This window comes from Scomber scombrus, chromosome 23 (genome assembly GCF_963691925.1).
Source record: "Scomber scombrus chromosome 23, fScoSco1.1, whole genome shotgun sequence".
NCBI lineage: Eukaryota > Metazoa > Chordata > Actinopteri > Scombriformes > Scombridae > Scomber > Scomber scombrus.
The window spans coordinates 19,174,172-19,186,489 of NC_084992.1; the positions used below are offsets into that span (position 1 = coordinate 19,174,172).

General features: G+C 38.4%; 2 protein-coding genes across 3 annotated transcripts; both read left to right on the forward strand.

The window, feature by feature from the left end:
* The first annotated feature begins 2,258 nt into the window (after positions 1-2,258).
* LOC134006010 (ubiquitin thioesterase OTUB1-like) lies at positions 2,259-9,561 on the forward strand. Of its 2 annotated transcripts, none has more exons than XM_062445060.1 (7): positions 2,259-2,336; positions 6,255-6,316; positions 6,748-6,846; positions 7,015-7,133; positions 7,481-7,565; positions 8,048-8,242; positions 8,961-9,561. In XM_062445060.1, the coding sequence occupies exons 1-7, from the start codon at positions 2,294-2,296 to the stop codon at positions 9,156-9,158; spliced, it is 801 nt and encodes a 266-aa protein (XP_062301044.1). In that variant the 5' UTR covers positions 2,259-2,293; the 3' UTR covers positions 9,159-9,561. The 2 variants fall into 2 exon arrangements, with proteins under 2 accessions (XP_062301044.1, XP_062301045.1); XM_062445061.1 differs by having other exon boundaries at positions 2,288-2,363.
* A 755-nt stretch (positions 9,562-10,316) lies between these two features.
* Positions 10,317-11,933, forward strand: cskmt (citrate synthase lysine methyltransferase). The gene is made up of 2 exons (XM_062445037.1): positions 10,317-10,412; positions 11,154-11,933. The coding sequence occupies exons 1-2, from the start codon at positions 10,334-10,336 to the stop codon at positions 11,834-11,836; spliced, it is 762 nt and encodes a 253-aa protein (XP_062301021.1). The 5' UTR covers positions 10,317-10,333; the 3' UTR covers positions 11,837-11,933.
* Positions 11,934-12,318: the final 385 nt, after the last annotated feature.

Genomic DNA, 12,318 nt, shown 5'->3' on the forward strand with positions numbered 1-12,318 from the left:
GCCTTACGGCCAAAACATGACTGATGTGACTTACACACACACAGTGATTTGGCGATCTGTAAATTTGTACAAATATGCAAAAAAAAAAACTTTAAATATTTGTTTTTAATAATACTTATATACATATCTATCTTGTAGCCCCCCTCTCATCTCAGCCAACCACATACCCACACATACACTACATATGAATAGCCTGTTTACCCACATACACAAAGACTAAATATATAATCAATGCAACCTGCTCCTATGATGCTAGGATGAAACTTGAAACACTATTTCACATACTAAACACACATACAGACACACTAGTAATAACTGAATCATATACAGTATGTTGTGTATGTACACACAGTGGATGAAAGCTGGACACACTGCCAAATGTTTGTAAAATACTTTCGAATTACATAGTTTTCATGCTGACATGCTTCATATGACTATATGAATACTTAAACAAAAAAAAAAAAAAGGACATCAGTATAAAACATCTGTCTGTATTTAGTAAAGTGTTCCCTGCTTACTGGAGTTTCCCCTCCAAGAGAATTTTGTTAGGAGCTGTTACATATTGTTAATATTGTTTGTCCACATTTATCTGTGGACTGTTAGTTTTGTTTTTATTTTTATGTATGTGTGTATGTATATTGTGGGATCATGTTACAGCCCCTTATATGGGAAACAATGTGCCAAAGGGAGAACACCAAAAAAAATCTATTTTGCCTTTTTGGCAAATATGAAGTATTATTTTGTTCTAGAAACACCTTTTGTACTGTTTTGGTTTCTGTAACCTTCTGTATATACTTGTTTCTCCCTCCAAGACACAGTCAAGTCAAATGCCAGTCAGAGTTAGAAATGTAAAGATGAAAAATGTTGTATTGTATTACCCAACAGGTAAAAGTGCCAGATGAGTGGCAGTTGAATGTAGGTTGTATTTGTTGCAGGCAGTGCCCCCTAATGTGTACTGCTGGGAAGTGCAGGGACTGTATTGAGCCTAGAAAAACTGCATAACTACTCCACTATGGAAGACTCTGCATTCCACAGTGATTTTGGAAAATGATCTTCCTGGTCACGTGACTGGAATTTCATTCATTGAGGGCTGTGTTTGGGTGTAATCTGCTGGGTTGAAATAAATCTCCACAATCTTGTGTTTTTAAAGATTATTGTGTCTTCGTTTTTACAGTGGACAGAATAGAAAGAGACAAGGAACATGGGGAGAGGGTGATAGAGAGAGAGCTTTGACCATGAAACAAGTATACTCATACTTTCTGGATCATCTAAGATTTTGGGGTCTATTATGACTCCTAGGCCAATTTGTACTTGCATTTATATGACATTTTTATTCAACATCCATTCCTTCAAGATTTAACAGCATGTGAGCACAGCATCAACCGAAAACTAAAAAAACAACAACTAGATTTTAACACAGAGCCATACAAGACAGGACAGGACAGGACAGGACAGGACAGGGAGTAATACAGTATTTAAGGTCCTTATGGTTTCTGTTTATATTATGCTTTAGTATTGCTTTGTGGGTAATAAAAAATGATCAGGCAAATTTGTTGTCACATTATCACATTATCACAAATCAGTCGCCACAGGTCTGGTTGGTTTTCCAGTGTTTGACATCCCACTGTTTTAGGTTCCTTGACTCCCTTGTTTCACTCCACTCAATACTCACAATAATTGTTTCTTCTTTCTCCTTCAGCTGAATGTTTGAGTTTCTCTGTGCCGAATGATGTCTGTGCAGAGTTTGTTTTCACATGCACCTGCTGAAAGTGGAAAGTTTCTCTGTACTTATTGACAATCCAATTTTAAGGGGTGGGTGTACAAGCAGGATTTGTGACATCACAGCTAGTCTGGTAGCCAATCCTGGTCCAGTATGTAACTTTACATAAGTCTGGTGTGGAAACTTGAAGCCTCCAGTGCACAAACACCGAGAATAGATCTTACAGTGAAGTAGGAGACATCTCGTGCCAAGCAGTTAAACTGCTGAAATAAACAACATTTGCATAATTATAGATTCTGACGTTTTTAATGAGAGAGAATGTGTGAATCTAATTTTAATTTTTTAACTTTAATTTAACTTTTTTGTAGAAAAACCATGCCAGAGACACAATCTTATTCAAAGCAGAGTATTTTGTATAAATATTTTAAACGGGTATGGATGGGATATTTAAATATGAAAGTAAAAAAAAAAAAAAAAAAAGGTAAATAAATAAAATAAATAGATTTGACTCCGCCCGGAAGTGTGTAATGAATGAGGTCATGCAGAAGGAGGAAACAGATCTGGACAGCTAAGATGGCGGAGGAGCAGCAGGAATCATCACAGCCCGAGGTGGAGGGTGAGAGAAACCGTTCCAGCACAACAAGTAAACAACCAACAGCGCGACCATCTTCTCCTGCAAGCAAAGCTCACATCCACACTAGTATAGGCTCTGTGTGTCAGCCGCCGGCCTCTCCGCCGCGGAGGTGGCCGACGTGCAGCGACGAGGCAGAGGCCACAGCTTGTTGGCTAACGTTAGCGAGCTACCATTGCTACACAAAGAAAAATATGCTTGTTTAGTGACTGACACAGCAGCAGCGAGTGACAGTCCTAGAGTTTTACATTTAAGGGAATATTGAGAGTGTATGCTTAATATTAAAGACAAGAGAGGCTTTTTTTGGCTGCTGAAACGACGCTATTCGTCGTGAGGAGATTTTGTTTTGTTTTCGCACAGGTCGAGCTAGCCCGATTTAGCTGACGTTAGCCGGTGTAACGGACAAACTTGTTATCGTGGTAGCTGGTGACTGTGGGCTGTATGCGGCTGCTTGTGCTGACTTGTAAATTTTAATGTAAACACACAGAGAAAATGTAACTCACTCCGCGAATGCGTTGTTGTTATTGTCTTCATTTGATTAAAACTGTAATACGGTGGATTAGGGTAATGTGGGACACTTTGCAATTCTGACTCGTTTACCATATTTACATATGAATCCAATACATTATATTAACATAATATCATTATGAAATCCCTGAGATGTTTCCTTGTTAAATCAGAAAACAATTTTTATATATTGTACTAAAAAGAAAATGGCACATATAAATTAATGTTTCTTTTGCCAAATTGTGTCATAATTTGTGGATTTTCTAAGGTGGGACACTAGTTTTTAAGCTTAGAAATACTTTGATGTATACAAGCAACCTTATCTGCCAAAACATTTTAAAATGTGCATACCAATATTTGGCCATTTAATTTAGTTGGCCTACAATTTTTGCTTTCTTTGTCAGGGAGGTTAAAAAACTAATAGCCCATATGTTGACAGTTAGCTTTAAAAGAATTGGATAGAAAAATAGATAAATGCATTGGATCTTAGTTGTCCCACATTAGTCAATGTCCAACATTACACTAATCCACCCCACATAATTTACCGTCTAATTCTCATACGTGAGTGTCGTGGTTTCACCAACCAGAACACCTTACGTGTCGTTTTTTAACGTGAAGAAGACAAAACAAAATAGCCCTATGTATGCGATAAGAAGCATTACTTTAATAAAGTGTTTGGAGCTCTAACCTGCTCTGCCACTGGGGAAGCTGCATCCTTTCTAAAAAAAAAAAAAGGGTTGTTTGACCACCAGGTATGGATTTAAGGATGCAGTCCACACAGACAATACAGGGCTCACTGTTAAGTACACTTAATATATTTATCAAAGAAAGAATGAAAACAATCTAAAATAGCAGGGTTCTTATTTATTCCCTTTAGGCATGACAATTTACAAAAACAAAACATTGTCGTTGTTTTTTTTAAAGGCTTTACACACTGGGGACATGATAAATAAATTACCTAAAAATGCAAAATACTTTCCTGTGAATATTTCACTTTAAATGTATTCATAAAAGCAGTGATACAAATTTCCCACATAAACATGAATTTGCAACAACCCATCCCTCCAACCTGCATTGTTTGTATTAAGTGATGCATTGATTTTATTTCCCGACCCCCCCCATAACAAGTGAATCTGCTTGTAGATAAACAGACAGACTGGGAGCCTAATCAGTCAATGTAGAGAGGGTAAAAACATGTTTACGGGGGTATTTGTGTGGCTGTCAGATTACGCTTCGTGATAGGCTGATGTCTTCTGTGACGTCAGGTTTGGCTGATGTGCGTAAAAGCTCAGCTTCAGAAATAATTTGTTTAAAAAAATTAGGTTGCTTTTACGCAGTGTAATATCCGTGTTCTGTGTGAAAGTACTCCCATTTAAACCCATTTATGTGTAAATTGATTGCACAGAAAAAAACACCCCTGGTGTATAAAGGCATTTACAGTTGTGTTCCTTATTCTGTAAATTTCAGCGCAAAATGCAAAAATAACATCTCAAAATTTTCCAAATTAAAAAATGCAAATTTTTTAACACGCAGATCTTAAACCCTCTTGAAACGGAATTTAAAAACGTAGCTAAATCAGATAATCTTTAATGTCTAAACAAAAATGTCCTCATCCTCAGTGAGGCTACATCCACACTAATACATTTTCGTTGTAAATCACACAACTTTCGCTAGATTTGCACCTAGCATCCACTTTACTCTGGCGTTTTTAAACCCCTAAAATGGAGACTTTTGAAAATGATGACGCACACACCCATGTTACAGGCGTTGCTGACCATGTTGTCTCATATTTTCTGCAACTAAGCGACCAACTGCAGAGTCCTCTTTACACTGGCAAGCTAATGCCCAGTGATATGCGTTTTCAGGTTAGTATGGACGGAGATTATTTCTAAAACGTTGCTAAAACACTTGTCTGGACAGAGATCATTTACATATTAAAAAGCATCACAAAATCATCAGGAGCTTACATCAGTCATAAGTTAGTTTTGACGCCAGTGTCGTGGTGGCAGTATGATCTCTGTGATAAAATGCTGCTCTTCTCACACGGCTAACGGTCCCAGCCCGCACTGTCACTGCTACATTCATGTTTCTAGCATTGTTTGTAACAATGGCAGCGGGCTGATTTGATGATCCACGCTCCCATTCATTAACAGCCACTTTCAGCACTGCAGCAATATTTTAGCCAGTGTGTGACTATACTACACGTGTTTGGAGAACAAAACTCACCGTTTCCCACTGACAGTTGACTGTGATTGTTATGTAGCTTTGGGTTAGCCCGAGAGGTCCAGCCGACTGTGGTTATCGTAACTCTCTTACACCTTCTGCAGGTCTTTTTTAACTTTTACCTTCCTCTTACATGGCAGGAATCACAGATATGATGTCATCCTCCTGAGGATATGATTTAATTGACTTTATTTATATAGCGTATCGTCATATTTTTGAATTGCGAAATATGGTGCTAAAGTGCATTGTTAAACCCCTATCACCTAGTTTGCATTGCCTTAAACAGCCAGATTACAGTTAGATTGACTTGTGCACTTCTTCACAAACAGATGACCCAGAATCATTTAAGAGAGAAGGGTAACTGGCAGCATGAGTCAAATTATCTCCACTTTGTGACCAAAAGGTGCATGGATAGTCATCCTTTAATACAGATGTATTATTTGGGTCAAACAAGCCACAACCTACACCTGCATACATGTAGACAACAGGAAGATCCTGCAGCAATTGTTTCTGCAGGGTCAGCGCAGGTTATTTTTAAGCACACTTACACTGCTAACTTCATTCAACTGAAATAACTTCTTAGCTTTAATGGTTCACTTATTTAATAGGGTAATTTCCTGCTGTTCGCTGCAACGTTTGCATGATTGGAAGTGCAGCACTGACGTAGCAACATATTGTAACTGCAACACTACAGCAGTGTCTCTGCTCATCTGCTATATTAAAACATTACAACAGTGTGACGTGATGTTCCGCTTGTATAATTTTAACCTTACCAATGTTATATTCTGATATGGTGTACGGCTGCAACTAATGCTTTTTCCCCCACTATTGATTTTTTTTCTTCATTATTTATTCATTCAAGGTGACGTCTTCGAATATCTTCTTAGAGCAACAAGCCCAAAGATGCACAATTTACTGTAATGTAAAGTCGAGAAGAAGCAGCAAAGTGTCACATTTCAGAAGCTGATGCCATAGAAATGTTAGGATGAAAAATGACTGAAACAAATAATAGATTACCAGAAGAAAACCAGATTAACTTCATCTAATGATTGCAGCTCTAACAGGGTAGCATCCAATAGCGGCTTTGTACCAGCTCAACCATGATTGTGATTGGTCTCCACCTTTGAGTATCTAACACTGAAGCCAATTGAATGTGTCTCCTTTCTCTTACAGGAGTGAACTGCCTCGCGTACGACGAGGCCATAATCGCCCAGCAGGACAGAATTCAGCAGGAGGTGAGAAATCTTTCTTTTTTTTTTTTTTCACTTTCATTTTGACAGGTAAGTTCAACAAAGGTGTGTTATCATTATTCTGTGTCTGAGTCACAAGGTCAACATGTTTTCAGATTCCAGTCATTTCTTTACACAGTTAAACACCTGGAAAACTCAAGCTGATGCATTGACACTGATGTCTAAATGATTTTCCCTTATTTAACTAACAGATTGTTTTTTCATGACCACGACCTGATAAAATAACTATTAAACATGTCTGCACACTTTTAACCTAATATAATGTTTTAGAAGACCAACATAATATCAAAGAGTGCAGTTGAAGTTCTGTATGTATAAATACACTGCTCAGGATTAAAACACTTGTAACAGTCCACATGAGTAAAGTGGCGTCCAGTGCACCCTCTGACTTTGATTTTCTGTGTGTGGGCGTCCAGATAGCCAACAGTAACCCTTTAGTGTCGGACAGACAGGACCTGGCGGTGCTGCAGAGGGAGTACGCTGAGGAAGACACAGTTTATCAGCTCAAGATCAAGGTCAGTCAAACCGCACCAGCTGCTCTCAGGTTACTGCACCCACATCCTGGAGCATTTCCTCCACAAGTCCAGGGTGTCATTTTAATCAGCGTCACAAAAAATGCCACACAGTTTTACTTTTGTTTAACAGTTTGGTATCCTTTGTTTTTGTTTTTGTTTTTGTTGCAGGACCTACACAAAAAATACTCGTACATTCGTAAGACGCGACCAGATGGGAACTGTTTCTACAGAGCCTTTGGCTTTGCACACCTTGAGTCCCTGCTAGATGACAGCAAAGAACTACAGAAGTGAGTGTCATAGGTGTTGATGTTTGGGTACTGTTGTGGCTGCCTGTCTTTGGAGTCGACTTCACACTCACGTCACCATGGTCTATCAAAGTCTGTATTGGCACAGGGACTTCCTGTTATAGCTGCACTGGCTGTTGATTTGATACAGTTACTTTTTACATTTTTTGCAAAAATCTGACGTGAATATTATTTAGCTGTACAATTAGATATGCAGTCATCAGACATTTAGAAATCTAAGTGTGTGCCGTGCTCTAGATCTACTATTTAAAAAAAAATCTAAAAAATCTAAAAATCTATAACAAACACAATTGTGACTTTAATACTCACACAACTTCCTGTCTCCTCAGGTTCAAAGCAGTTGCAGCTAAAAGCAAACTGGACCTGGTTAACGAAGGATTCACTGAGTTTACCATTGAAGACTTCCACAACACTGTGAGTTTCCTGCACAAGAAAAAAACAAATACATTAGTTACTTATTGCTAACTGACAAACCCAAATGCTGACATTTTTCTTCATTCAAGTAGCAAATAGTATGAGATCATTCTACCTATGCTCCATGAAGCACTTTGTAACAATTGTTTGGAAAGGTGCTATATAAATAATGTATAAATAATGATTTAGTCTATTGTATTGAACAGTATAGTTTTTTAGTCTAAAGTAGCTTAAAAATGCTTTCATTGATAGATTATTCTGTAAAATGTCTTCAGTCTTACAGTGTATACTTCTGCTTCAATGAGAGATTATTGTTATTTGTTCGTTGTGCCGCCAACTTTAATGGTCATTTGCCAAAGTGTGCAGTGTATTTGGTCAGCTGGAGCAGACTGGCACACAGATTCTGCCCAGATGGACCATAAACTGGCCTGCCGGACTTGTACTCATCAACCTAGCAATGTAAATGATGTCTCTCCTCCTAGTTCATGGACCTGATTGAACTGTGTGAGAAACAGCCAAGCCTGCAGGAGCTGCTGAGCTCCTTCAATGACCAGAATGTGTCAGACTATGTGGTCGTCTACTTGCGGCTGCTCACCTCAGGCTACCTGCAGCGAGAGTACGGCTTCTTTCAGCACTTCATAGAGGGAGGACGCTCTGTCAAGGAGTTCTGTCAGCAGGTAGGTTTTTTTTAAATTTTCATTCTGCACCGATGAACTTAAAATGAACTTTAAGTTCCTCAGAGAGAAAAAATCTGGGTCTCATAACCATTTCCCTCATGAGACAGTCTGCAGAAAAGCTTTTTTAAAAAAAAAATTAGGTCACTATCTTAGAAAGTGTTACTGAATTAGAGAAGAGTGGATTTTCAGGGCAAAAACGTACATATTAGTATATTAATCAGCCCCTTTTACATTGAAAGTCCATCACTATTATTTACTTAATCAAACTTTAAAAAAGTATCCTTTTGGTATTTTCACTTCTTGCAGTCATCAATTATTTTAGTTTTTTTTTTCTATTTATGTCAAGTATTAGCACTTGTTGTAGAGTAAGATATTGTGGTAGTCCAGTGCTTTGACTGGTTTTGAACATCTGTTGTAAGAATGAGAGTTGAAATCTCACCAGTTTCATTCAGTATGCCTTTAAGCAGCTGCTCCACTTAAACTGATAGCTGTTAAATGGTTTAAGAGGAGCTCTAAAAGATAGCTTTAAAAACAGAGAACATGCCTTGTTGCCTTAAGCATATGTTGGTAGTTGTTATTTACAAAGAGTACACAGGCTGCTATTTTATGGTAGACAAAGATCGAAAAGTAAATACTCACAATGTTTAACCAGCTTCATGTTTTAACAGTGAAAGCAAACTCACACTTGTATGTGTTTGTGTTTTTTCTTTTTCTAAAGGAGGTAGAGCCAATGTCTAAAGAAAGTGACCACATTCACATCATCGCCTTAGCCCAGGCCCTGAACGTATCCATCCTCGTGGAGTACATGGATAGAGGAGAAGGAGGAACAGTCAATCACCACGTCTTCCCGGAAGGCGGTGACCCCCGCATCTTCCTCCTCTATAGACCTGGCCATTACGACATCTTGTACAAATAACACTCCCGGCTACAGCCCACCTCATCCTCCTCCTGCTCTGTGCTACAGCAGCGGGTTTAAAAAAAGAATATCTTCAGCAGCCACGTTGATGAAGCATACATCTGTGTATGAGATTACACTCATGTATTTGAAAAAAAAAAGAAGAAAATAAAAGATAAAATCACAGTACATGCCTCCCCTACCCCTCTTGCCCCCACCCCCAAACTCCCAAGTTTTCCCTCAGTCATCACAGAATGGTTAATTAAAAAAATCTTTGAAAAATAGAAGTGACTCCAGGCATTTAGAGTTGTACAGGTTTTTTTTTCTTTTGTGGTTGTAAATGTTATCTACTTGCTTTATGTTGGATTCTTTTCCTTTGTTACACTGCGTTTCATTGAGTTTTATTAAAGGGATTTACATCTTATTTCTTGTCATGTTTTTAGTCAGGTTGCATTAAGAGCTACAGCTAATTATTGTTTTCCATTATTAATCAATGTATTAGTTTTCATTAATCGTTTCCTCAATACAATTTCCCTGAGTGCAAGGTGTGACAGTCTCAAATGGTCCAAACATCCAGAGAAGAAAGAAAGACAGATAAAGATGTTGCACTTAGTGATGTAACACAGAAAAAACTTAAATCTTCACATTTGAGAAGCTAAAAGCTACAGTGACTATTTTTTTTGGCTTGATAAACGACTGAATTAATTTATTTATTATTTAATTGGTAATAATTTTTGTGCCAACTGTTTAATAGACTTATTCTTCAGAACACTACCAGAAATACAATTGTATCACAGATGTGTGATGCAAAAAAAGTGACAATCCCAAATCATTCAGGTCCTTCATCTTGTATCTCCTGTATGTAGCAGCTGTCAATATTCCAACTAAGCAAGGCGTGCAATGAACACTGCACACATTACAATAATGATATATGTTTATATTTAATAGATGTATGAGTTACATTGCCATGTGTAAATCCACCTAATTATTTCCAGAGTGATCATTTGCCATCGTGTGCACTTGGGCATGGTGCAGTTGCATCGTTACTGCTCGGCAAAGATCATCTAGAAAAATAAGCCCTTATCTCAGTCACCTTTTCGTTGACCAAGAGGTGCGGTTTGTGGTACATTAAAATCCGATTAGAGTGAGAGCTCTTCATTCGCATAAGCGTGAGGACAGGCAAAGTCACAGTGGAAATGCTGTTTTCAAAGTCGTTAACAATGACAAGCAGGAGAATAGCTGCAGCATGTGTGCGGCATCACTCCTCTCTGACAAGTACGTGTAAAGTTACTGTATTATTTTATTGGCTTAAATGTTTTTGTGTCAGTGCTGTAACTGCAACACATGAGTGGAGTGCTAATGTAGCATACACGCTAGCTATTTACTTTCAGTAGTTAGCTGCAATGTGTTAGCCCTGTCTCGAACCAGGCTAGTTTCAGTATGGTTGAATAGACTGTAGTATCACTCATACTACTGCTACTACCACTGTTAGTAGTAGTAGTACGTCATGTTATTAGTAGTAGTAGTAGTAGTACGTAATGTTAGTAGCAGTAACTGTACGTAATGTTTACTGCAATTACGCTTGTGTACAGGTTGCTGCTAAACTCATATTCATTCATTCAGTGTTGCACCACAAAGCAGCACTTTACTTTTTCTGAATGTATTTTGCTTTAAACAAAAAAATAAAAAGAAGAAGGATGAAGAACTTTGATAATACTCGAAATTGCATTTAAAAAAGTGAACAAGCAGTTAGATTTAGTTAAATATGAATTCAGTATCATGATTTAATGGAAAGTCAGTTTACTTACAGAACACATCGCCAGATTTTTTTATGCAGTATGGGCATTAAGTCATATACAACAGGACCATGCAGGCCCCAAGGTTAGTTGTATTATGTTCCACTGATAGTGTTGCCTGTGTTTTAATATCCTCACCTTGGATAGCAATTTGTGCGTATAGCTTGTATAAATAGAATGATTAATATGATTATTAATAGTCATTTGTGTTTCTGTCTAGCTGAACTGATTGAAAACATGGACAAGAAAGCAACCTGGGACCGCTTCTACACTGAGAACAAAAGCAGGACCAGCACCTTCAAGAACTTTGAGTGGTTCTTTGGCTTTGACTCTGTCAAAGACTTAATTTTGCCGCTTTTACATGCCGATTCCCATCCAGATGCTCTGCTCCGAGTCCTGGACATGGGTTGTGGCACTTCTGCCTTGGGTCCCTGTATTTACAGACACTCCCCTCTTCCTGTCCGGGTCACATGTGCTGATATTTCCCCCGTAGCTGTGCATCTGATGCAGGAACACGTCCGAGCCAAAGCCATCCATCCTGACAATTGTTCTTCACAGCTGGAGTTTGTAGAGCTGGACTGCACACAGCTGCACAAGCACTACGGTTCCTGCAGCATGGACCTTATAGTTGACAAGGGCACCACAGACGCCTTGTTGAGGTCGAAGGAAGGTAGAGGGAAGGCCAACCAGGTACTGAAGCAGTGTTTAAAGGTGTTGCGGAGCTCTGGGTCCCTGCTGCAGTTCTCTGATGAGGACCCTGATGCCAGGCTGCTGTGGCTGGAGACTGAGGCACAGGAGCAGGGTGTGATGGCAGCAGATGTAGGGGTGCAGGAAGTTGGGGAATTAAGAGGAGTGTGTTACTACTGCTATCAAGTGACTCCTCGCCCTGTTGAACAGCAGTAATTCTGCCTCTGGACTATCATAATGTGCAATGTAAAGTGCATTATTGAACTTTATCATAAAAATATATTTGTGTTTCACTCTCCTGTCAATCAAACAACACTGTTGTCATTTTTTATCTTTGATCTGAACTTGGTACACATTACTTGTTAACCACTGCCATCTAGTGGCCAGCAGATGGTATTTTTTAACATTTTTAAAATGCAGCAAATACAGAAGAAAGGACAATCCAATACAGGAAACTCACAATTTGCACACAACAATAGAGTAGAACCTAAAAACAGATGCACAGGTATTGACATGTGATTTCCTAAAGTCATACTTCCCAATAATAAACCATTTTTTGACCATTTCATGAACCTAAAGAATAAATTAGCCTGCAGGGGTTTGTAGAACACACAAATACACATCTGAATGATTAAAGGCAAGTAATATATGTTGAATTTTGCCTTTTTCATTTTGATTTACCATTTTTACTATATTTT

Excerpts from the sequence above, each read along its gene's own strand:
- cskmt (XM_062445037.1), top strand. The coding sequence starts at position 10,334 with ATGCTGTTTTCAAAGTCGTTAACAATGACAAGCAGGAGAATAGCTGCA. Across the intron at positions 10,413-11,153 it reads GCATCACTCCTCTCTGACAA|CTGAACTGATTGAAAACATG; the intron begins GTACGTGTAAAG and ends GTTTCTGTCTAG.
- LOC134006010 (XM_062445061.1), top strand. The coding sequence starts at position 2,294 with ATGGCGGAGGAGCAGCAGGAATCATCACAGCCCGAGGTGGAGGGTGAG. Across the intron at positions 6,847-7,014 it reads TTTATCAGCTCAAGATCAAG|GACCTACACAAAAAATACTC; the intron begins GTCAGTCAAACC and ends TTTTTGTTGCAG. Across the intron at positions 7,566-8,047 it reads TTGAAGACTTCCACAACACT|TTCATGGACCTGATTGAACT; the intron begins GTGAGTTTCCTG and ends CTCTCCTCCTAG.